Source organism: Balaenoptera physalus, assembly GCF_965194825.1.
Source record: "Balaenoptera physalus genome assembly, chromosome: 2".
In the NCBI taxonomy this organism is placed as follows: Eukaryota; Metazoa; Chordata; class Mammalia; order Artiodactyla; family Balaenopteridae; genus Balaenoptera; species Balaenoptera physalus.
Window position 1 is genome coordinate 37,449,586 of NC_138883.1, and position 26,951 is coordinate 37,476,536.

Here is a 26,951-nt window from a genome sequence, read left to right on the forward strand (position 1 = left end):
TGAATGCTAGCTTAAAAATAGTGGTGTGGTGAGGATAATGTTTCCATCATGATCAAACACTGGTCAGTTCAGTCAGTGCAATAAAATAAATTATCAAGTCAGTCATTTGTTTGAATTTACTGGTCAAGTCTATCGAAAGATTGATCCAGCAAGTTTAAGTGTATATATCTCCTTGTATGTCCAAATCATTTTAGTAAAATTTCACGACTCTTCACCCTAAAATTCAGATAAAAATAGGTATTGCTTAAATTCAATGTTAGTAAAACCTACTACACAGTAGTCTGTTTATTGTACAGTTACAAATTTTTTACACTCTGCTCTCTTAAAATTCATTATACAGTTTTATTTCTCAGTACTCACTAAAATGTCTTATTTTTGTATATCAAACCTTTCTGTTTCTTTTTTAAAAACTAGCTTATACATGTCAAATCTTCTTAAATGTCTTCCCCACTCATCTATTTTAGTAGCTTAATGTTACTACAATGTCAGTATAAGTAGAACTTGCAAATAGTTTTGAAAAATACAAATCATGGACCATCAGGATGTTCTATCTATTTTTTTTCCCTGAAGAGAGCTGAAGGCCTCCAGCAGGAAGTTCAGATGCTCACTAAGCAATTGGAGAAGCAGTATCATCACTGTGAAGAAACTGCTGGAGAATCATCCGATACTGAGGAAAAGTATAAGGAACAAAAAAAGACCCTTGAAACATCTGGAAGGAAAAATTGCTATTAATGACCTTTTTCCAGGGAGACTAGACTTGGACACGAACAAAGTAAGAATTTCCTGAAGTATAAGGCATTTCTTTGACAATGAAAATGATCGTCTTTTATTATACTATCTAATGTTCAAAGCTGTTAATGCTATTTGTACTTTTCTTAATATTAGGAAAGGGAGGAAAATTTGCTACAAACTTTTGAACATTCTGATTGTATCAAAAAGCCTTTCCTTACTCCATATCTCCCATTTCTCTACTGTACATATTTGATATTTATTGTAAGCATTGTTAACATATTTCTTAATGTACTTTTAAAAGAGGATTAGAGGGAAAGGAGCTCAAAGGAATGACTCTCTAAAGGGGGAATTTCGGGTGTACTGTGTCAGCTAGATATGATGGGCATTGGGAAGGGGCTGTTGGTGAAATTCCTCAATAATTATCTTGTAGACAATTTCCTTCTCTATTTTCTGCTTCTCTGCATCTATAAGGAAAAGGTCAATCCTAGAAGCGGAATGGGAATAGGTAGGATGATTTTCAGGAGATTTTGATTCTATTTCACTACCTCTTCACAGAATTGCTTGTCATACCCATACCTATATTATACTATTTCTATAATTACTGTGCCCCAAAGCATAAACTTACTCACTCACTACTCACTCATTTAGTCTCTTATTCCATTCATTCATTCATTGATCCAATATATTTTGATCACTCAGTTTTTTTTTTAAATATAGAACATTAAAAAAAATTTTTTTTAATTTTATTTTTGGCTGCATTGGGTCTTCCTTGTTGCACGTGGGCTGTCTCTAGTTGCGGCGAGCAGGTCTTCATTGTGGTGCTCAGGCTTCTCATTGCGGTGTTTTCTCTTGTTGCGGAGCATGGGCTCTAGGCGCACGGGCTTCAGTAGTTGTGGCACACGGGCTCAGTAGTTGTGTCTCGCAGGCCCTAGAGTGGAGGCTCAGTAGTTGTGGCGCACAGGTTTAGTTGCTTCGTGGCATGTGGGATCTTCTTGGAACAGGGATCGAACCTGTGTCCCCTGCATTGGCAGGCGGATTCTTAACCACTGCACCACCAGGGAAATCCTGATCACTCAGTTTTTAAAAACTTCCAGCCCTGGTGAAGTGGTATCGACAATGTACTCCACAGAGTCCAAAGATGAGTCCAGCTTCTACCTCTGCTCTTGAATCTGTAATTGATGATGGTTCATTTCCATGCAAATTTTTAAAATACTATATTAAATTTTAAGAATATACAAATAGCACATACTTTCCGCAACCCTTGAAACCATGTTAAAAGGTTTGAAGGAAATAATAATAATCTTCTCTAACCCCCTTTCTGCCTATTTCATATTGGTAACCAATGTGTCTATATCTTTTACAACTATTGCAATGATTATGGAAATATATGAATATATATATGTAGGTGTTGGTATTTTTACAAAACTGGGACTGTACCAGTCAAAATACTCTTCTTACTTGGTAAGAAGTAGGTACCTCATGGTCTTTCCTTAGGTCAAAAGATATAGATTTAACTTATTCCCTTAACAGCTGTACAGTATTCCATACTGTGTATATAACTTATTTATTCAACCAATTCCCTATAAAGAATTATTGATGGTCCTTCTCTTATTTCCACTTTTTATGCCACTACAAATAATGATGAAATAAGTATGTTTATACATATATCTTTCCACACTGGTGCTTCCTCCCACTATGGGATTGAGTTCTAAATGTGGAAATATAGGATCACAGTGTATGAGTATTTTCTTTTTAAATTTTTTTCTTTGGCTGCGCCACACGGCTTGTGGGATTTTAGTTCCCCAACCAGGTATCGAACCTGGAGCCCCGGCAGTGAGAGCTTTGAGTCCTAACCACTGGATCGCCAGGGAATATCCTGAGTATTTTAAAGTTTAATAGCCATTGCCAGAACACTACCTTGCAAAAGGCAGGAGTTCACTTTCCAAATAGCAATACATGAGTGTTTCCTCTTCATATCCTAGCCAGCATTGGATGCTGTCATCCTTTTAGAGTGTGTGTTTGTGCGAGTTAGGTTAAAATGGTACAGTTTTTACATTTACCTTACTTCTAGTAAGGTTGAATAACTTTCTTTTTTAATGCTGTTGACCACTTGGATTCCCTTGCCTCCCCACTCCTCACAATTGGACCTCAGATACAGAAGGTTGAGTTAATCAAAGTCCATGGTTTTTAATGCATTAATTTGGGCCACGGAAGGTCTCTCTCTTATTTATTTATTCTTTCCTTGGATCTTGTCCATTGCCTCCCCAAAAGGAAGTCAATCTAATATGTTTAATGTGTATTTCTTTGTTTATATGTGTTTCTTTAAATGTAATTTTTGTGCATGTGTTTTAAATTTGCGTAAGTGGTGTTGTGTTAAAAATCTCATTCTATTACTCAGCACTGTATTTTTAAGAGCAACTTAATATTGCTATTTGTTCATCTAATTCATTGCTTCTGTCTACTGCATGGAGTAATACAGTGTTCATATCTGCCATGGTTTTAATTTTTTCTTTTTATTTATTTATTTATTTTACCTGTCTCTTCCTCTAGTGGTAAATAGCCTTGTTACCTCTATTTTTATGCCACCACAAACAACATCACTGTTAGCGTCCTGGTACAAGTCCCCTTCATGGACCGGAGAGAGAATTGCTTAGGGGTGTTAAGTCAGGATTGGAATTGGTGGCTCATAGTGTATACGTACACTTAATATGACTAAGTACTGCCAGTCAGCTCTCACAAAACAATAAATCGTCCCACCAGAGATACAGGAGGGTTTTTGAATCTCCACATTCTTGTCATTTCTTGATACTAGCAGCTTCCTAACTTTTGCCATTCCATCAGGTATAAAATGATTGCTAATTTAATTTTCATTTCTCTAATTATTAATGAGTTTCGCATTTCCTTAATGTTTTTTGTCTTTTGGCTTTTTAGTCTCTGCCTGTTTGTTTCCTTTACCCATCTTCTTATTTGGGTTCCTGTCTTGTTCTTGTTGATTTCCAGAATGGTATACACATCTTCCTTGCCCTGTTCAGGCTCTAACACCCCATGACAGGTCACCTCTCCATATGTGATCAGGCTCTGAGTCCCTCTGCAGGGCAGCCCTCTTCTGCAGACACTTTTGTCACCTTGCTTGGGCTCTGTAGGCCTGCTATGAGCCTCAGCATTTCCCTTCTCATTCTGTGCAGATGCCTATGGCTTTAGGACTGAATTGTTTAGAAGGGGAAAAGAAGGAAAGGAAGAAGAATAGGAGGAAGAAAAATAAGAGCAACTGGTTTATGATTAACCTTTCGAATATCCTGATCACTCAGGATATTTATCAGGATTTATCCTGATAAATGCACTCATATAAACCATAATTTTTCTGTCAAGAACTACTTTTGCTTTGTTCCACAAATATTCACATGTACTCTTTCCCTTATCTTTTATTTTAAATATAGCAATACATTTTTATGTTTCCAAATGTATAGGATTTTTAAAAAAATTTGTATTTTATTACAACATGGTAGAAGTATTATATGATACCTGGGAATTTATTGAGGCTTCCTACATGGCCAGTGATTGGTCTGTTTTGGTAGCTGTGCCATGTGTGCTTATAAAGAATGTGTTCTTTCTTGGTTGGGTATAAAGCACTATAAATAGCTAATGCTCAAGCATATTATTCGTGGTTCAGATTGTCTGTACCTCTGATTATATTTGTTTACTTGATTCTGGAAAAGATATGCTACATTCTTCAAGTATAATTTTTGTTTTTGTTTTTTAATTTATTTTTGGCTGCACTGGGTCTTCATAGCTGTGCGTGGGCTTTCTCTAGTTGCGGCGAGCAGGGGCTACTCTTCGTTGAGGTGCACGGGCTTCTCATTGCAGTGGCTTCTCTTGTTGTGGAGCATGGGCTCTAGGCACTCGGGTTACAGTAGTTGCAGCACGTGGGCTCAGTAGTTGTAGCTCACAGGCTCTAGAGCATGGGCTCAGTAGTTGTGGCACACGGGCTTAGTTGCTCTGCAGCATGTGGGATCTTCCCAGACTAGGGCTCAAACCCATATCCCCTGCATTGGCAGGTAGATTCTTAACAACTGGACCACCAGGGAAGTCCTCCAAGTATAATTTTTGATTCATCCATTTGTCTGTGCTGTTCTATCAGTTTTTGTTTTATAGATTACTGGAGCATATGCGCTTACGATGATTTTGCTATCCTGTTCTTTTAAGCACTATAAAACATTCTCTTTTTTGTGCTTTATAAAATATTGCCTTCAATTCTGTTTTCAGAAATTATGATTACTAATGCAGTTTTTTGGGGGTTCATGGTTGCATGATATATCTTTTATTTGGTTTCTTTTACTTGGTCCTAATTTTTTAGACAACCACCAAATCTGACCAACGTGTTTGATTACTCTTAGTTGCATATCTCTTGAAGCCTCCTCCTGGATTTTTCTCCTCATTTGAGTATTTCCACAAGAGAGTTTTAAAAAATTGGATCTTTGTGTGGCAAACTTTCTGACACCATGTGTGCCTGATTACACTTTTAGTATGCCCTCATATTTGAATGACAATTTGGCTGGATATAAACTTCTAGGTTCAAAGTTCCTCCATTAAATTCTTTAAAATTATCTCCTTGCATCCTCTGTTACTGTTGAAAAGTCTGATAACAATGTGATTCTTATTCCTTTTTAGGTGATCTGTTCTTTCTCTCAGGAAACCTTAAAATTTTTCTCATTTGCTTTAATGTTCTTAAATTTCACTATAATGTGCTTAGGTATATTGTTTTACCTTATCTCTCTTATTTGGCACTCCATGAATTTTTAAATCTAAGTCTTTCATCTGTCAATTTTACCATTATTTATTTAAACATTTTCCTCTATTTTCTTTTGATTTCTTTCTTTTCTTTTTTTTTTTTTTTTTTTTACTTTTCTTCTTTTTCTACTCTTTCTCCTTCTGTGACTCTTAACAGAACGTTGGCAATTCTAATTCTATCCTTCATTTCTTTGCATGATGGTTAATTTTATGTGTCGACTTGACCAAGCTATGGTGCCCTGATGCTTGATCAAACATCAGTCTAGATGTTGCATGTTAGATGTGATTAACATAACAAGAAGGCTTTGAGTAAAGCAGATTACTCTCCATAATGTGAGTGAACCTCATCCAAGCAGTTGAAGCCCTTAAGAGAAAAGACTGAGGTCCCCTGAGGAGGAGGAATTCTACCTCTGGATTGCCTTCAGACTTGAGCTGCAACATCAGCTCTTCCCTGGGTCTCCAACCTGCCAGCCTGCCCTGACGATTTTGGACTTGCCAGACCCCACAGTTGTGTTAGCCAAATCTTTCTCTCTTTATACAGACACACACACACACACACACACACACACACACCCCTATTGGTACTGCCTTTCTTGCCACCTTCTCAGAGAGTTTCTCAGTCTGATTTTCCAACTCACTCAATTTGTTCTCAGCTTTATCCATCCTATTTACCTCATCTATTGTGTTGTTCATTTCAGCTATTATATTTGTCGTATCTAATATTTCTGTTTGGTTGTTTTTACTTTATAATTTCTTGACCTGTCATTGTAAAGGTACCTTTTAGTAAAGGTAATGTTATAATTTTTACATTAAACTGAAAGTGATCAGGAAAAACATGGCCTTGCCCTAAGTTTCAGTTAATGCAAATGAAGAATTAGCTCCACAGAATACATTTAAAGGAACAACAGAGGACAAAAATAAAGTAGGTTAATGATTACACTGTATGAGTTGAATGTTCAATATAAATTTTATACCTGTCAAAGTAGCAATTTGTAAATATTGTTTGTAGTTTACTCAGTTGGCTTTGTAATGATATGATTTTTGAAAATTGATAATTTTTGATAATTTGGTACATGTCCTCTTTCCCTTTAGCAGATCTTATTTTATGTACTGTAATAGGATTTTATCATGGTCTTTCATATAAGTCCTATAAAAGTCCTTCATGTAATTTTTTCTTGTAAAATTTACTCCTAGGTCTCTTATAGATTTCCTGCCCATTATGAGTGGCATATTTTCCCTATTTCAATTTGAAATGATTATTACTAATATAGATAAAAGCCTTTGATATGTTTATATCTTTAAAAATTATCTACCACCTTACTGAATTTACTTATTAAGTCCAATAGTTTGCTTTACTAGAGTTCTTGGATTTTCTGGACACAGTTGAATATTATATTGTTTTCTAGGAAACAATGTATTTCTTTTAGGTTTTCAACTTATTGCCACTGAGTTACAAAGTAGTGTTTAGAATTATTTTCATCTTTTCTATATCTATGCATTCTGTATGTTTCTCCTTTCCAATATTTTACTTTCTCTCTTTCCTCCTTAACCAGGCTTACCTGGGGCATCTATTTTATCTTTCTAGAGAACTAATGGTTATTTTTCCTATACATTTTACCAGTTTATTTTTTATGTATAAGTAATGAAAATATATGGTATCTTTATTAAATCTACACCCCTAATTTCTCTTTTTCTTTATGTAAATATGCTTTTTTTGGTCCTTTGTTTTAAATCATAAAAGCAGCAAAGCCTATAAATATTCCTCTGTGGCTTGTCCAATACATTTTAATAAGAAGTGTCCTTTTACTATGTTTTATATGTTTATAATTTTACTATTGGTTTCCATTTCTTCTTTGAGCTGAAGTTATTTAAGAGATTTTTTTTTTTTACCTTTTACACTTATATGTATATATTATACATATGTACATTTTAAAAAAATTAAATATACCAAGAGTCTTCTATTGAAAAGCAGCAGCCCACTTCTGTATCTCCACCTATCCTATTTCCCAGAGGGAACTACTTTTAACCCCTTTATCTGTTGCTTCTGGTAGTAAATTCCATTTTTAAAAATAATTTGCTTATATTGCTGTATCTTGAGTTATTTATTTTAGACATTATCTGTTGACTTCCTGTTATATGACAGATGAAGTTTTATCTTTTTCCCAACTCCCCCTTCCATCTTCCCAGTATTGTTATATCAATATTTTTAGCTAAATCCATAATCAGCCTTTACTTCACTATGACACTAAATAGTGTTTACAAAATGCCAAGTATTATACTCTTGTGACCTTTTCTTTCTTGTAGTGCATGTTATTTTTCCTAGAGTTAATACTTTTCTTGTGTTTTCATATGTATAATTTTCAACATTCACTTATTAATTTTTTCCCAAAATACTGCATCGGATGATCTTCTAATCTATAAAAATCTCCCATTCTTTCTCATCCAAAGTCCTTAATTCTCTTGTGTCGGTCTGGACTGTTTGCTCTGTCGGCCTGGGCACAGCTATAATCCTGTGACTTTTCTTCTCCAGTCTCCTGGTTAGGTTGCACTGTTTCATGAATCTCTTGTCTTCCTCTCTTTTGGTTTACTTTCTTATTTTGCTGGGGTATATCCTCTAATAGATTCCTAAGAAATGGTGTCTTGGAGAGAAAAAAAATTTTTGAATCCTTGCATAAATGACAATTTTTTTTTTTTAAACTTCAGGCTCAATTGATAGTTGAATTTAGACTTTATTTTCACACAGAGATTCAAAGGCATTACTCCATTGTCTTCTAATTTCCAGTGTGTTATTGAGAAAAATGGTGCCATTCTCATTCGTGTTCCTTAATATGTTACTTGTTTTATTTCTTTTAATGGATTAAGACATTTGTAATAACATTTTAAATAACTTTTTTCTCTTAATAAAATTAATGTATGTACATTAGTTCTGCATATATCTCCTTCCTAATACTGTGTATTTTCACTTTCTCTTCCTTCTGTAACCAGTCTTGCCTGGAGTATCTGTTTTCTTTTTTGAAAGAACTAGTGGTTCTTTTCAATATATTTTACTAATTTTTAGTTTATATATAATGAAAATATGTGGTATCTTTATTAAATTTACACCTCTTCTTTCTCTTTTTTTTTTTTTCTGGTAGTAACTTTATAAAGTACAGAACAGTAGAAAGAATACAATTAAAACAACCAGTATTTCTACCACTTTGAGATAACCACTGTTAACATATAGGTATATCTTCCTATGATTATTTTCCAAGAATATTTTAACATAATTGAGATAGCATATTTTTTCTTCATCCTGCTTCTGTCATTTAACTATATCATTAGTACTTTCTCTTAGTAAATATTTTTGAAAACTTTATTTATAATGAATGTATAATCAATCACATGTAATTTATTTAACTATTTTTTTGACATTTGCGTTGTTTTTATTTCTTCATGTTATGAATAATGTTGTATAGAATATCTTTGTGCTTGAGTCTTTATCTAAATATTTTATTATTTCCTTATAATACATTCTTAGAAAAGTTGAACTAATCTCTACTATCACCTGGTGTTTATAACATTGTCTACTTAACTGTACCCTTGTTAGCCTTAAGCCATCACTTTTATTGTCATATTTTATTTTCTGGATTATTTTAATAATGCATATTTATGGTGAAAACTATTCTACTTATGTAAGAATTAAGTCTACAATTTGTCAGTCTAGAGTAGATCTGGTATGCTAGTGTAGAACAGCATCTTAAAGCATAACTTCTTTATTCTAACATTGTTGATTTCTGTAAAGGAAAACTCCCAGACTAAGATTTCCCAGATGGAGCATGGCAAAACATTCAAGCAGCTAGAGAAAGACAACAAGCAAGAAACATTACTGAATATTCAGCAGAATTTGAAGGTTGTTACAACTCAAAGATTAGAGGAGAAAATTCATAAACTTCAGAAACAGCTCAGTGACTTGAAATTGTCAAATGAAAATATGAAAACTCAACTGACAAGAGTAAATGTCCTTAAAGTAAGTAAAAGAAATGAGGCTTTCAAAAATTCACTTAAGCTTTGGTCTGTTTCCATTTTTGCTGCATGTTTCTCATTGAACTTTAAAAATTAACATTAAAATTATTTTACATACATATAAAAGACTATATATATAATATTAAAGCATATAGAATAATAAAATTAGATGCCGCAAATCTACCACTCATGTTAAGAATCAGAGTATTATCAATCCCACTGAAGCCCCCAGGTATCCTCCTCAAAGGTAACTGGTATTCTAAATGTTAGGTATCTAGATCCCTTGCTTTTTATTTCAGTCATACTTTTGTCTTTCTTATTGGGTTAATGGTTAAAAGTTTTAGTGATTTTTGGGGGAATGCTCTTTGGATCTTCTCTATATCAAGCTTCAGTTGTAGTATTTCAAACATACATTTTTATGCTTGAAACCAAATATACACTAGATACTTACTGATCAACTTTTTTTTGCCAGTTGATTATCAAGAATATTTCTCTTATTACAGCCAGTTATTTTCTCTATTTCTGTGTTTGATTAGCACAGACTGTAAGACTTTTGAGGACATGGAACATGTGTTAAACCTCTTTAAATCCCAAGTGCCTAGTTTATAAAAGTGCTCAGTAACTGTTGGTTATTGATGAGCATGATGGTGGAGAAATGTCCTCTTAATTCATAAATTGTGGCATTTTCTTTCTTTTCCATTATCTAGCTCTTCCAAAAAAAAAAGAAAGAAAAAGAAGAAAAAAAAAGCATGAGTTATTATGTATCATGCCTTTTATTTAGAGGAGTTTTAATCACAGTCATCTCCCTTTCCCCCAACCTTATACCCTCACGGGACAAAACAATTGAGAAGCTCAGGCAATCTTTAACAAAAGCTGAAGCAATGAAAGGGAAGGCAGTTATGGAAACAGACTTGAAAACTACAGTAGACTCTGCTGAGCAAGACGTAAGGTGGGACAAAGAGAGGGCCCATCAAATGTTAGAAACTGTCACTCCTGAGCTCTGCACAGCAAAGAGCACAGTTGAAGAAGTACCGGGACAACAAGAAGAGGTTTGTTTGTTTGTTTGTTTTAAATTACTATATTAAGATTATTTAAGTTGAAGTGATAAACACCCACCTCAATTTAGACTCTACCTTAGACAAAAGAGAATTGATTGGCTTGTGGAATCAAAGGCAGTTAAACAACCAGAGCTCTGAGAAGGCAGGGATGCACCTGGGCCACGGATCAGCACCTGGAATCTTCAATATAAGGCCTTTCTCACCTTCTTCTTGGCAGCTCTCTGTTAACTTGTCTGTCTGACAGCCACAGAGTTTTACAGTTAGATTTTCTGTGACAGGAGAGAGAATCCCAAGAAAGGGTCTTACAAGCCCAGCTTAGGTCAAATGCCTATCCTTAGTGAATTCACAGTGGCAAGGGATGGGATATATGATTCTCATAGCTTAGGTTTGTGTACACATCCTCTGACTAACCAAAGACAAGGAGGGTAGGGATGAGAGAAAATGAAAGTTCAGGGGAAACCATTTATTTGGGGCTGGATCACGTTCTTGGACAAGAGGGTAGTGCTTCTAACTTGCTTAGATTCTCACTAGATTTATAAAGCAGGTATTTTAAGAGAATTTTCTAAAGCCTAAATGATAATTTGGGGCTATTGTGGGATTACATGTCACACCTCCATATATGTTTCTTAAGAAACACGAAACTTTAACGAATTTCCTTAAGAGATTCTTAAAACCAAAAGTTATGATATTACCATTTTCTTTTTTTTCTCTTTTTTAAGTTCTGCATATTCATTTTCTTAATTGTTTTTATTCTTCTCTCAGTGTCCCTCCCTTATTATATTTTCATTCTGATCTCTTCTTTGGGCATTCTGTAGTTTACTCTTCATTTCTGAGATGTCTTGTTTTTGCTTGTGTTTAATCATCATATCTTTCTTATCCATTAGGCATCTAGATATTTTTTTTGTCCATTTCTATTCCAAATTATTGCTTTTTGTTTTGGCTGCGGCAGCATGCTGGATCTTAGTTCCCCGACCAGGGATCGAACCCCTGTCCCCTGCAGTGGAAGTGCAGAGTCTTAACCACTGGACAGCCAGGGAAGTCCCTCCAAATTATTGCATTTCTGATTCAAAAGGTGTTTTTTCCCCATGTCTGTAAATCCTTGTTTAATTGATATTTAATTCATATCAGGTGTTGTCAAACATGTTGCCTCTGCTTCATGGCAGTTTTTCTGGGGGGAGTATTTTCACCACCTGAACAGTTTGGATGATACTGCTTTTCGGTTTTCTTCTCATAACAATTTAAAATGGATATTTGCCATTTATCTATTCACTTTAAAATCCCTTTGATTGCCCTGCCCTCTCAATTTCAGGTGTTTCTACCTCAGGGTACTTAGGGGGCAGGGTATACTTACTGGGCTTCTTACCTCAGTACCACCCTCTTCTGTTGACACGGTGAGTGCAGTTGCTAAAGTTTACTTAGGAAGTAAAGCCTTTTATTTTGGGGTGGGGGTTTATGTGATGTCTGGTTTTGCAATACTCTCTTGTTTATATAGGCCCCTTAATTTCCAGTGCTTGCTTTTTTTCTTTTCCCTTGTCACGAAGCCTCTAGGGAACACCTCACCCTTCCAAGTAGCTCCCTCTCTGCTCAGAAACCTTGCCCTCTAGATCGGCCGTTTCTGCTCTCACATGCTTCTAAGCCCCTTTCTTTTCCTTCCCCAGTTGCCGGTATTCTGATTCATCAGGTCTCAGACTTGTTCTTCGTATTTCCCCCTTTATGAACTGTCCCTTTTCCGGGACACCAGAGGAAACTAACTGCATACTCCAGTGTGGGCTCTGGAGCTGCCTCTGTTGGTTTAGAATATTTATTTCCCCACTTATATGAAAACTGCAGTCTGTGGTATTCTTTACTTGCGCTTTAGGCATGATTTACGGAGAGTTTTATTTGCTCTCCGTGTTGATCACTATAGTTTTTAGAGAATGGGTGGAGAGATACGTATTTAGGGGACGGCTATTACCTACAGCAAATCAGAAGTCCAAAAAATAATTACCTCATGGATGAAAAACAAGCAGCAATAAAATTAGGTTTAGTCTATAAGATTGTAAAAATGAAAACAAATCTTAAAATGCAAAGGTAATTTTAGATTTCTTGTAATTTTTTTTTGCTTAAAAATACATTTGAACATAGAATAATGTACACTTCATAAAGAAATGTTTAATAAAACTAAATTTCTAATAAAAATTTCATCGTACATAGTTAAGTAGGTGACCAAAACTAATGACGTGTCTTGATTTTTGTGGTTCTTTGTAGCTTGTTGACTTTAGAGAAACTATTATGAAGATGTTGGGATTTAACATGAAAACAGCAGACAAGAAAATCATCAATCACCTAAGGCTTATTATACAAGTATATGAAGCATCTGACAAATCAAAGATTGCTTCTGCGTGTGAGACTGCATAGGATAATGAATAAAGAATTTCTGCCAACCAGAACTCAGCAGACATGGACATTTCCTCCAGCATCTTGAATATGGCTACGTTATGAATAAAACACATTTGAAACTTCACTTAAATCTCTTCTCTCCTTTGATATTTGGCAATTAACTTTTCTTTGTTGTAATCGTGTTTTGTACATTTATTTGTGGTCTAGTCTGGATTGTTAATTGTAATATATAGTATCTAATTATATTTATTAACTGTATTTTAAGCAGAATATTAATCAAAACTTGTTCTTAGTTGGAATATTTATATCTATAGTTAATGGCCTGTTTCTAGAATGAGTGGTTTTTTGGGTATACCCCCTTATGAATCTAGGTAAAGTTATATTCTATAATTTGAATCTATCTTATCTATTTGATTCACTGAGAGTTTGAAAATTAGATATGAAATGTTGAAGGGTAGGAAAGTCATTAAGAATTCTTAAAAATGTGCAATAGACTATATTGTTTTTAATTTTCTTAGTATTTAATAGTGTCTGCCAGTTTTCCTAGATGTAGGCCGATATCTAAGTTAATGGACTGTTTTTAAATATATAATCTCTAATTTTTTTCATTTAGAATAGGAAACTGCTCATCTTCCAAGGCAGTTTTAGATTTATCCAAGATGTCCTCTGTAGGAACAGGTCCGAATCTGAACAGGCCTGTGGACACTCAGCGCCTGCTGTGGTCATTTGAAAAGGACTCCTGTGGGGCTTAGTTTTAGAGGGATCTTCAGGGTGGAAGGTGTGAAGTTTCACTGGACCTTATAAAAGTAACACTGGAAGAAAATGGTTATCTTGAATACTCATTCAAGGAAAAGATGAGAACAACTTCTAAAATGACAGCCATGGGTCTCAAATGTGTGCCAAGGCACTCTGGAGCTCAGCATGCCATGGAGTATTTCAAATTTTAAAGGGAAACAGTGACATTTGACACTAGTCAGGAAAGTACTTGAACTGTTAGCTCCTACTAGTTTATAGTTTGAACACTGGCTCTCTTCATTCCTTTTGATGACATATACATATATATATATATATATATATTTTTTTTTTTTTTTTTTTTAACATCTTTATTGGAGTATAATTGCTTTACAATGGTGTGTTAGTTTCTGCTGTATAACAAAGTGAATCAGCTATACATATACATATATCCCCATATCCCCTCCCTCTTGCGTCTCCCTCCCACCCTCCCTATCCTACCCCTCTAGGTGGTCACAAAGCACAGAGCTAATCTCCCTGTGCTATGCGGTTGCTTCCCACTAGCTATCTATTTTACATTTGGTAGTGTATATACGTCCATGCCATTCTCTCACTTTGTTCCAGCTTACCCTTCCCCCTCCCCGTGTCAAGTCCATTCTCTACATCTGCGTCTTTATTCCTGTCCTGCCCCTAGGTTCTTCATAACCTTTTTTGTTTTTTTAGATTCCATATATATGTGTTAGCATACGGTACTTGTTTTTCTCTTTCTGACTTCACTCTGTGTGACAGACTCTAAGTCCATCCACCTCACTACAGGTAACTCAATTTTGTTTCTTTTTAGATGACATATTTTTAATGAAAACTGCCCAGGGCTTCTCAGGACTTTTGAATTTGTTGCCAAGGGGGGTCCAGCAGTTGGTGGTATCACTACCAAGTAAGCTGACTCCAGGATCCCTGGATGCAATGTAAGAAGTTCACTTACCTTTCTTCTGAAGAATATCCTTAAGGAAATGAAGGGGCACCCTGTCCAGAGCCTCCACCTGCAGCCCAACCTCTAAGAAAACCACCTTCTTGTTCAGGATTCCCCCAGGGTCATGGCCCAAGGGTCAGCTGCCTGCTGCAGCCTCAGCACAAAGAGCTGGAAGGATTGCACAACTCAATGAGCCAGGCTAGCTGTTTCCCCACTTCTCCAACTCCTTCTTTCTGAGGAATTGCAAGTACTATCAGCTCTTGGGGTCAAGTTCTCCATGTAGGTGAACGGCAGTGTTTCAAGGAGCCACTTCATAAGCATGTTAAAGAAAAATCTTCTGCAATCTTCTTAGTCTTAATGCTCCTTTATGAATTGTATTAGTAGAAACTGTTCAACGAGTTAACTGTAAAAGATTAGCTATGTTAACTCTGAGCAGACAAGGGAGAGGAACCCTTCCACTAGCTGGAACAAATCTTTTCTAGAACTGCTTTTATCTTGTGGCCAAATCGCTGCCACTCTGTTCTTCAATGATGAGAAATAAATTTAGATTTAAGGATTTAGACAAATAGTTCTCAACCTTCAAGATGCAGCAGAATCACCTAATTAAAAAAACATTCTTTTTTCTGGGCTTATCCAGAGATTCCAGTTCAGTGAGTGTGGTGTGAGGGTAAAGTATGGACATTTTTTTCAAAGCTCTCAAAGTGTATGAATTGATAAAATTACTTTGGAAAAGTTTGGCAGTGTTATCAGTTTCCTGCTGCTGTAACAAATTATCACAAACATTGTGGCTGAAACAAATATTTATTATCCTACATTTCTGGAGGTCTCAGAGCTAAGTTCCTTCTGGGGAGAGGAGAATCCATTTCCTTGTCTTTTCCATCTTCTAGAAGATGCCCACTTTCTTGGCTCATTGCCTCCTTCCATCTTCAAAGCCAGGGTCATGAAGTCCACCCAGTCTTTTTCATACGAATATTTCTCTTATTCTCCTCCTCCTGCCTCCCTCCTCTTTTAAGGATCCTTGTGATTAAATTAGGCCCACTTGGACAATCCAGAATAATCTCCCTATTTTAAAGTCAGCTGATTAGCAACCTCAATTCTCTTTTGCCATGTAGCCCAATATACTCACAGATTCCGGAGATTAGGACAAGCACACTTTTAGGGAGCCATTATTCTAGAAACCTCCCACGGTTCGCATCTAAAATTGAACACATGCATGCCTTATGAACCAGCAACTCCACTCCTACATATAAAGGTAACAGAAATATATATATATATTCTACAAAAAGACATTTACAAAATTACTCATGGCAGCATTGTTCATAATTGCCCCAAACTGGAAACTAGCCATATGACCAAAAGTAAACATGACAACCAGATCCACTAGTTAAGCATTTAGATCTCCTTCAGGTGTGGGACAGGGACAGGTCAACTGGAATGCTGAATTTTCTTAGGGGCCATACAAGAAACTGACCCTAGGTCCAAGACTGGGGAGATGACATATGGAGGAGAGCAAGAGTTTGAGGAGAAATGGTAAATTTATGGAGCTCCATTTAGCATGTGTTCCACTCAGCACGGTGGAAAATAGCAACGGCGTGCAAGAAGACTTTAGTGCTTGTTGAACACCTGTCTCTAACCAGCCTCGTAACCCTTGATCAGGTCCTGGGCTGAACTCGAATTTTCCTAGAGGAAATAAGGTTTGGGTTTCTGGGTTCGACTCTAGATTCCAGGCATCCACAACTATCCTGGCAGAAACATTTTCGGGTCAGATTAATGGAGCTTGCTGCCACAGAAGTACAGGAGCCAGCAGGCACAGCCACCAGGTACTTTCTTGCCCGGGGACCCTTTCCTCAGCTGCAAGGCGCCTGTGTGCAGGTCTGACAGGCTGGGAACAACCCCTCCTTCCCAGCTACAGACGTCTCCTTCCTCGAAACAAAGGCTATTAGGACCCCTTCCCTACTCTGAACCTTTGCCTGCGCTCCAACACACCCTAGCGACAAGTGCAGCTGCAGAGGCGAACTGCACCTTCCTGTGCAGCACTCCTACTCAAGCTTCCACTGCGGACTTAGCCAAACTAGAGGCGCCACTCCCTCCGCAGACGCGCGGAACCATCCACTCCTCTTCCTTACAGCCGTTCGCAAGTTTGCGCCTGCGCTCCGCTAAACCAGGTTGCGCCTGCGCAGCCCACTGAGGCGGGAACGCGGGTAACCCTTAGCTGTAGGGCGAGTTCCGTGTGACACTGCAGACGGAAGAGGGCGAAGGAGATGCGGAGGAGCTGGTGGTGACTGGCTGACGGAAATGATTGGCTGGTGGAAAGAGCCGTTCCAGATCTCGCCTTCGTGTGGGCGGGGAACCAGCTGGAGAGGGAATCAGCCCTTAGGTGGCGGGGCAGGGGGCGGAGCCGAGGGGCGGTCTCGCGGGAGACCATTTTGGCGGGCGCGGGAGGCCAGCGCGGGCGGAGGGCGCAGGGCCTGTGCTGGAGCGTTCTGGCCCGGCTCCCGCGTGGGGAGCTTGGCGGGCGCCGGGCTGGCCGGCAGGGGATAGACCTGCAGAGTGTGGGGCGGCGTCCGGCGTTGTCGCTCCCCGGCTCCGTCAGACTGGTGTCGGGGCCCGCACCCCGAAACTGAATCGGAGCGACTGGGTGATGCCCCTGACAGTTTTTAAAGCCTTCTCAGGCGAATCTGATGCTCGGCCAAGGTTGAAGCCCAGCCCGCGTGGTTCCCTCAGCGTCCGGGGTAACCCCAGGTTGGCTAGTGCGGGGAGGGTCGTCAGCTTTGCGAGTCTAGGCTTTGTCCGATCCCCCACGCACATCTGGGGTTAGATGCCAAGTGACCAACGAGGGCGGACACTCCTCGTAGACGTCCACTCTGGAGAAGTGAGATTGGGCGTTTGCTTGGGGAGCGGGACTGCAGGACTGGGGCGCAGTCCTCTGGTCCTGCAAGTTGAGTCCGTTGAGTGCTGTCTCTGCTCGAGGAACTTGGCTGGTTCTTAGGCGCTCAGCTTACAAACAGTTATCCCGATGCAGTTCTCTAATTTATCTGTTACTCAGGTAGCACCAAATATCTGGGTTTCTTTTACAGACCATTTCTTAGGATGGTGTAAGTCAATGGCAGAGCTCATCTATTGAACTTTATTCATTTTCTGTTTTGGGGTTTTGGTAGATGGCTTTTACCTTATTCTTAAATTCTGATGATATCTTACGGGAGCCACATATATGGAATTAGAGAATCTCTAATTTCTTATTAACAGTTTTATTGAGATGTAATTTACATACCATGAAATTAACCTGTTTTGAATGTACAATTCAGTGATTTTTAACATATTTAAAGAGCTCTGCAACCATCACCATAATGGAATTAGGCGATTTTTTTTTCCTGGTAATTGCCTTTACAAGTCTCAAAAGTTTGTCTAAGTGGACATTTTGGAAATACAACCTAAGAGCCTCTGAAAATCTACGCTCAAGTCGTGTTATACCTGAGCAGGTGAAATTAAGAGGAGAATTGAAGCAAATGTTCCTAGAAGTTGCAGGTAGTGAAACTTTTGTGTATTGTAATACCAAGTAGATAGTGACCATTCCAAGTGTCTTTGTTTTCTGAAGAATATGGCATAAATCCCATTTTACAGATGAAAAGAGACTTTGAAGGATAAGTTGCTTAAAGCTCCATATTTGTGCCTAGGCTAGACCCCAACCTTGGATGCTTTATCTGCCTTTGCCACCTCATCGGCCTGGTTTCCAATTATATTATCTATGTATGACCTGTACAATTCATTCATTTATCGAGCAAATATTATATAGAGTGGCCACTATGCCAACAACAACCAAAAACACTGCTCTAAGTGCTGGAGACACCATAGTGAAACAGCTAAGTTTCTACCTTCAGCTAATATTCTGATGAGGAGACAATGATCCACTGAAGAACTATATACTCTAATTTTACATATCGAGACATGCTTTTTATGTTGTTGTTTTTTTGGCCGCACCGCACGTCTTGCAGGAGCTTAGTTCCCGGACCAGGGATTGAACCTGGGCCCTCTGCAGTGGAAGCACGAATCCCTAACCACCGGCCTGCCAGGGAATTCCCAAGACATGCTATTTTAGAAAAAATAGGTAAATTAAGAGTGTAGGGAATGGTGATGGGAGGCAGGATCTGATATGAGCAGAAATCTGAAAGAAGAGAGGAAGTTGGGGCATAAGAAAAAGAAAACAAGGATTTGGCTTGAGCAACTGGAAAGATGGAGTTGCCATTTACTGAGTTGAAATATATTAGGTGACACTGTGGAAGGACCAGGTTTTAGGGTTAAGATGATAAATTCAGCTTTAGATATATTTAGATGCCTCTTAGTCATCCAAGTGGAGATGTGGTATTTAAATCCATGAGATTGGATGTGATCTGACCAAGGGAATGGGTGTAGGTAGAGGACTGAGAACTGATCCCTATGACACTTCAATGTCTAGAATTCAAGGAGATGAGGAGGAACCAGGAAGGAAGATCAAAAAGACGAGTCCATTGTGTTAGGAGGAAAACAGGTGAGGATTCAGCCTTAGAAGACCAGTGAAGAAAGTGTTTTGTAGAAGAAAGGGTAATTAACTATGTCACACTTACAGATTTATCAAATAAAATGAAGACCAAGAATGGCCCATTTGTAAGAGAGATAAGTAAAATCTTTTGATGTAAATGTTCACACTAGCAGTAACTACAGAAACAGTGTTTCTTCCTTTTTGAGGAGGTGTACATTTTTATAACCTTTTTGAAGGGCAGTTTGATATTATCTAAAATTTAAATATGTGTTTACTTTGACCAAATAATTTCACTTCTGGGAGTTCATCCTACAGAAATATTTATACATGTACACAAAGATATATGCATAAAGGTGTTTATCACAGCATTATTTACAATTGTAAAAAAAAAGGATACAGATTTCCATCAAGATAGATGTAGTTTTAAAGGAAAGATTGAAATGTATAGATATGAAAGATAGCTGCTATAGACTGAATTTTTTATTTTTGTTTTTATTGGATAGTATAGTTGATTTACAATGTTGTGTTAGTTCCAGGTGTACAGCAAAGTGAATCAGCTATACATATACATACATCCACTCTTATTTAGATTCTTTTCCCATATAGGCCATTACAGAGTATTGAGTAGAGTTCCCTGTGCTATGTTGTGATCTTATTAGTTATCTATTTTATATATAGTAGTATGCATATTAGACTGAATTTTGTCTGCCCCAAGTTCATATATTGAAGCCTTAACTAACCCTCAATGTGATGTTATTTGAAGGTGAACCTTTGGGAGATAATTAGGTTTAGATGATGTCATGAGAGTGGGGCCCTATGTTGGGATTTTTGTTCTTACAGGAAGAAGAAAAGAGATCTGAGTGAAGACACTGCAAGCAAAGAAGTGCGGGCTTACCAGGAACTGAATTGACTGGTACCTTGATCTTGGACTTCCCAGTCTCCAGAACTGTGAGAAATAAATGTTTGTTGTTTAAGTCATCCAATCTATGGTATTTTGTTAGCAGCCCTCGCCTCATTAGATGATAAAGTCAGGTTTTCTAATAGAATGTATAGTATGATCTGTTATCTTAGTATATCCATAGGAGGCCTGTCTGATCACACTATTAAGACTTACTTCCTCATTTCCCTTCCCTGATCACTGTTACATTATTCTTTTCTATCTGCAGCACTTATCACTATCTAAAAGTATTTTATTAATTTTTATACTTATTTACTGTCCTTCTGGTCATAGGAAGTAAGTTCTATAAGATTTTTGCCTCTGTCACTTTTCTTTGTATCCCCAGTGCAGGAGTATATAATTTTTAAATACATTGTTTTACATGAAAAACCCAAACAGATAGTATTCCTGTCGTGGTTTTAAAATGAGACCACAAATTCTTTGATACGCTTTCCTTCAAAGTGTGGTGGCTAATTCCCCTCCTCTTGAGTGTGGGCTGGATTTAGTGACTAGCTTCTAATGAGTAGAATGTGGCAGCAGTGGAGGCATGTCTATAGGTCGTAAAAGGCATCATGACTTCCTCCTTGCTCCCTCTCTTGGATCATTCATTCTGGTAAACCAGCTGCCCTATCCTGAGGACATATCAAACCGTACTTTGGAGGGGCCCTTGTGGCAAGAAACTGAGGCCTACTCCCAATTGCCAGGGAAGAACTGAAGCATCCTGCCAACAGTCATGTGAATGAGCCACCTTAGAAGCATTTTTTTCCAGCCCCAGTCATACCTTCAGATGTTTACATCTCCACGTGACAACTTGACAGCAATGTCACAGGAGACCCTGAACCAGATCACTCAAGTAAGCCACTCTCAAAATCCTGTTAGATAATACATTTTTGTTGTTTTAAGGCACTATGTTTTGGGGGTAGTATCGTTATCACCAATAAATAATAACAATTTTTGGTAAACATTACATTCTGTTGTTTTAGTTAATACTTATTAGTTCTGTTCCTGAGAAAGTCAATTTCTCCCTGCCTTAGTTTTATCATATATAAAAGAAAATATAAATAGTTGGACAGTCCCTCTCTATCATCGCATTAGAATTATCTGGGCAGCTTTTATAATATATATGCCTAGTCTCCATCCTAGATCAGTTAAGATCAATCAGAACTCATGGTAGGCCCCAGGCATACGTATTTTTTAAACTTCTCTTTGAGATTCTAATATGTCATCTGGGTTGAGAACTTCTAGATGATCTTTGAGCTTTCTCCTATTGATTCTGTTATGACTAATACATAATTGGGATATACTTGCACTGCTGTAAGAGCATTTCCCTGGAATTAGAGTCCCAATTTTTGAGATAACTAATCTTTGTTTTAGGAATAGACAATGGAATTATTATTTATGCTTCTTCCCTGAAGGGGTAAGTATGTATTGAAGAACAAAAATTTGGGCTATTTTAAGAATTTCACAGAAGAATTACCCAAACTTCGATTTTCACATTTTGGAGTTTTTGCATTTTCTTTTTCTTTCTTTCTTTTTTTTTTTTTTAACATCTTTATTGGAGTATAATTGCTTTGCAATGGTGTGTTAGTTTCTGCTGTATAACAAAGTGAATCAGCTATACATATACATATATCCCCATATCCCCTCCCTCTTGTGTCTCCCTCCCACCCTCCCTATCCCACCCCTCTAGGTGGTCACAAAGCACCAAGCTGATCTCCCTGTGCTATGCGGCTGCTTCCCACTAGCTATCTGTTTTACATTTGGTAGTGTATATATGTCAGTGCTACTCTCTCACTTCATCCCAGCTTACCCTTCCCCCTCCACATGTCCTCAAGTCCATTCTCTACGTCTGCGTGGTAAAGCATTTCTTAATGCTTTTCTAGTGTTTGATGAAATCCCCTTTGTGTTTTCATTTTATTAATCAGGAAAGTAAAGAGTTACACTACTGTTTTTCCATTTTTACTTCAAGGTGCCAAATAATTTTCATTTTACTTTTATAAAGTTTGTTTGGGAGAAGAGTACTATCATCATCTATAAGAATGACAAGCTGATTGTAAAATTCATATGCAAATGCAAAGGACCTAGAATAGCCAAACACTGTTGAAATTCTTTGAAAAAGAGTAGCAAAGTTGAAGGGTTAACACTATCTGATTTCAAGATTTATTAAAAAAAAAGATTTATTTAAAGCTACAGTAATCAGTACAGTGTGATACTAGTGTAAAGATAAATGGGATGAATAGAAAGTTCAGAGAGAACCACACACATATGGACATCTGTTGTTGTTGTGTTGTTATTTTAAATAAAGATAGAAGGACAATTTAGTGATGAAAGGGGAGTCTTTTCAACAAATGATTCTGGAACGATTGGATCCATATGCCAAAAAGAAAATAAAGAAAGAAAAGAGAGAGAGCAAGCAAAAACTTTGATTCATGTCTTGTGCCGTATACAAAAATGAACTAAAAATGAATCATAGACCTAAATATAAGAGCTAACATTTGTGGCATAAAATTATATCTGAATCCAAGTATGGGTTCAGATATAATTGACATTCATGTTTGCAGGAGTGAATGGAGGAGAGCTGGTGTATTGGTTCCTATTGCTGCTCTAACAGATTACCACAGGGACTTCCCTGGTGGTCCAGTGAGTAGGACTCCACGCTCCCAAAGCAGGGGGCCTGGGTTTGATTCCTGGTTGGGAAACTAGATCCCGCATGCATGCCGCAACTAAGAGTTCGCATACTGCAGCTAAGAGTCTGCATGCTGCAACTAAGAAACCTGCATGCCGCAACTAAGACACCTGCTTGCCACAACTAAGGGTCCGCATGCCACAACTAAGAGATCCCGCATGCAACAACAAAGATCCCATGTGCCACAACTAAGACCCGGCAAAGCCTAAATAAATAAATAAATAAATAAATAACCACAAACCCAGTGCTTAAAACAACACACATGAATTATCGTACAGTTTTGTAGGTTAGAAGTCCTACACAGGTCCACCAAACTAAAATCAAGGTGGTGGCAGAGGTGCATTCCTTCTGGAGGTTCTAGGGGATAATGTGTTTGCCTTTTCCAGCTTCTACATGATGCCGTGGTATCTTCTTGTCCTTTCATATTCACATAGGGCCTGGTTTCTTTTTACTCTGACTTTTCTCTTTCTTTTCACTCTGGAATGGTCTCTTCACTCTGCCTTTTCTCTTTCAACCAAATGTACCCTGTGTCAGTAGACTAAAAGAATTCAAAGAATTATCAGATGTCAATTAAAATAATAAAAAGAAACATATCCTTGTATATATATAATATTAAATATTCTGTTTCTCATCAAACTTTCCTCCATGTATCTATTTCCTAACTCCATCATTACTTCTGTATTACTGGCATTCTGCCGTAAGGAAGAGCTTTCTCCTTTCTGAATTCAACTTTAGAAATTGTCTCTTGACTTCCACCTATGGCAGAAGATTTAGATAACTGGCACTAGTTCTTCATTGCCTTTCTGTCATCTTCGCAGTAGAATTATATTATTTTTAGTTCCTCCATAGGTGATCTTTGTGATTTAAATTAATATACTGACACTTCTTTTTCTTGTTGTTTCAACTCTTTATGATACCTCTTGATCTTTAGTTTAGTAAAGTGAAGATTTTTGTTGTCCTTGCTCTTCCCTTTCATTCTCTTTCCCTGTTCTACTTCTTGACTTCTCTCACTTAAACTTTTACTTTTACACCATTGAGGTTGTTATTTACATGATGTCTTGTAACCATTATTAAGTCACTGTGAGATTATCTAGTTTCCCATCAATTTTTCACTTAATGGCTTTAGTGCTCATTGATGAGCCTTACCTGAATTAATTATTTCACTAGGAATGGCAAAATATTGATGTTTTAAAATATAGTATTTTTGCTATACAGTAGGTCCTTATTAGTTATCTATTTTGTATAGTAGTAGTATATGAATATAGTAGTGTGTATATAGTAGTGTGTGTATGTATATAGTCGTGTGTATATGTAGTAGTGTGTATATGTCAATCCCAGTCTCCCAATTTATCCCTTTCCCCCACCTTACCCCCTGGTAACCATAAGTTTGTAATGACCTATATGGGGAAAGATCTAAAAAAAGAGTTGATATATGTGTATGTATAATTGACTCACTTTGCTGTGCAGCAGAAACTAATACAACATTGTAAATCAACTATACTCCAATAAAATTTTTTTAAAAATTATAGTATTTGTTCTGCATTTATTGGCTGCCAGACTCTGTTATTCTAACCATCCTAATTGCTGTAAAGTACAGCTTCAGTGTTTTCACTCATGCTTTTAATGCTTTCCCATTGACTCAGAAATTAAATTCCAATGCTTCTGTGTTATATCTAGGCCTTTTCTATTATATTTTCCACCCTTATTTATCTCCCTTACTCCTCTAGATATACTATGATCCTGGAAAGAGTTCTTGTGCTCCTCAAAATTTCCCCCCTTCCCCTGTTTCTCCATCTTTGTTCTTGCTTTTCCCTCTACCTAGATTACACTCACTCCTGCGGAAATTTTATCCAAAGTCTTTACAATGACCTCAGATTGGCCTACAAGCTCTTACCACAGTAGAGCTCCTATCTCCTTGGACCTTATCCCCATCTGCTTTCTCTCTCTCTCATTCTAGTTGCACTGGTCCTCAAACACACCATTCTCACTTCCACATCAAGCCTTCGCATTTACTCTTCCTACTTCCTATAGCTCTCCCTCCTGATATCTGCAGAGCTCACTCTGTCATCAGCTCTTTCATGTATTTGCTCAAATATCACCTTCGTGGTGAGGCCTTCTCTGACCACTCACTTTGAAATTGCAACACCTCCCTCACCCTTCCTACACTGTCCCCCTTCCCTATTTTATCTTTCTCCATAGTACTTATCTCTGTCGAATGTATATGATTTATTGGTTTAACTTATTTTCTCTTCCACCCTTACTGCCTGCTGGATATAAGTTCTTTGAGGACAGAGATTTTTATCTATTTTGTTAACTGCTGAATACTTACTTACAATGTTTGAAATTTAGCAGAATTCAGTAAATATGTCTAAAATACTTAAATTTATGGAATGAGTGAATGAATGACCAAACCCGCAATGTGGTGAATTTTTTGGTTGTTGAATGAATGAATCCACTTCTCAAGAACCATCTCAAATACCATCTCTTTTTGGAAATTTATTTTTGTTCCTTGGGTCATCTCTATTCCAGATGATCTCTTTATTCTCCAGTTCACATAGAAAATGTTTATACTTTGTTATGGCACTTATATTTTGTCTTATTATTGTACTTATTAACATAGTGAGTAGATACTATCTAATTTATTTCTATCCTCAGGAATATGTAGCACTACGTTATGTATACAGAGCACACCAAATAAATATATGTGAAATTAAAATACAAATATAATGATAAATTCTTTTGCTTTGTTCATTCTTATTCTTTGGACATTTCCTCTCATACCCTGTTCTTGCTTTAGAGAACTTTTATTCCCCTCTCACTTATTCACTTAATACAGACCTGAAAAACCCTTTTGCTTCCTTGGCACACTTTTGCTAAGCTACATGACATTCATCAAACTCTGGTTCAGAGCATTATGTCAGGATTTAGAAGTCTTAGTCAGGATTAGTATTCTAATCCTCAACTCTATCATGAACTGTGATTGTGATCCTGAACGTGTATTTTTTTTTTTTTTATCTGTAGCACAGAAATACAAAATCTTAGAAGTGGATGCAGTATTAAAGTTCATAAACCAAGTTTTCAGTCAACATTCTTTACAGGTATTTATCTACTTCTATTTCAATATTTCCAGTGACAAGGACTTACTGCCCCCCCCTCCAAAAGCCATTACATTTTCAGACAGCCTTAATTTTAAGAAAATTCTTATTTTTTTAAGCTAAAACCTACTGTCTTCTAACTTTCATCTTTTTGATCTCCTTTAAAATTTTCCTTCTCTATGCTCAGTTACTGAATTCTAGAAATGATTTCCCAGTACCATCATTTCAACCCCTGTTACCATTCTCATTTGATGACATAAGTCTTTCTTTCTTTGTGTGGTGTTTTCTGTCCTAAGGTTTCATACTATGACTGTATTTATATTTCAAAAGGAGGGAAATAGATGTCTTCATATTAAATTCTAAATGGGAGTTTAACATGTGTGTCAGTATATTTAGGATAAAGATGAAGCTCTCCTGGCCAAGAACTTTGAAAGATACAACATTTTTCACTTTGAAGGACCAAAAGATGGGCAGAAAATTTGGGATAAATGTCGAAAAGATTTGATCCATAAGGAAAAACAAATATCTGAATCAGACACACCTCTGTGTTCATTCCACTGGAAAACCAAAACTGTGTGATCCCACTATCAGAAATTTCTTAGTCAGTTGTTTACTCTTCCCAGCAACAGTGTTGTCCCCATACCAGCCATGGAGGAAGCTGTGAAAAAGAGGATTCAGGAAATTGGTGCAAATGAGCCATCTTGGAAGTCTGTAGGTATATTGACAGATAGATGACTTACTCTTTCAAATTTGTTTCTTTTTAAAAATCTAGATTTTGATATTAGCCAATTTGGTAAACTCTGTGGTTCTGAATATTAATTTTGATTTTGTCACTATAAACATAACTGATAACTATCAGGAAGTGTTTTTTTCTTTTGCTATAGAGAAAGGAAGATCTTCATAGGAAATTCAGATGCTCACTCAGCAAATAGAGCAGCTGCACCATCTTTATGAATAAAGTGTTTATGAATCATCCCAGGCAGAAAAAAGTATAGGGAACAATAAAGACCCTTGCTATATCTGAATGGAAAAATTGCTTTCCATAAGTTTTTTTCA

At 37.1% G+C, this 26,951-nt stretch overlaps 2 protein-coding genes across 2 annotated transcripts in view; both read left to right on the forward strand.

Annotated features, from left to right (window-relative positions):
* LOC309650869 (uncharacterized protein) overlaps positions 1–14,221 on the forward strand; it is a 58,594-nt gene extending 44,373 nt beyond the window's left edge. Inside the window, exons 6-8 of the mRNA XM_082442785.1 lie at positions 571–772; positions 9,302–9,526; positions 12,842–14,221. Of these exons, the coding sequence (XP_082298911.1) occupies positions 571–772; positions 9,302–9,526; positions 12,842–12,871 (457 nt within the window). The 3' untranslated portion in view covers positions 12,872–14,221. The remainder of the gene's footprint in view (positions 1–570; positions 773–9,301; positions 9,527–12,841) is intronic.
* Positions 14,222–17,061: 2,840 nt separating this feature from the next.
* On the forward strand, positions 17,062–20,155 carry LOC309650904 (uncharacterized protein). Its single transcript, XM_082442857.1, has 4 exons — positions 17,062–17,403; positions 18,654–18,766; positions 19,115–19,186; positions 20,018–20,155. The coding sequence occupies exons 1-4, from the start codon at positions 17,303–17,305 to the stop codon at positions 20,035–20,037; spliced, it is 306 nt and encodes a 101-aa protein (XP_082298983.1). The 5' UTR covers positions 17,062–17,302; the 3' UTR covers positions 20,038–20,155.
* The last annotated feature ends 6,796 nt before the right edge of the window (positions 20,156–26,951 follow it).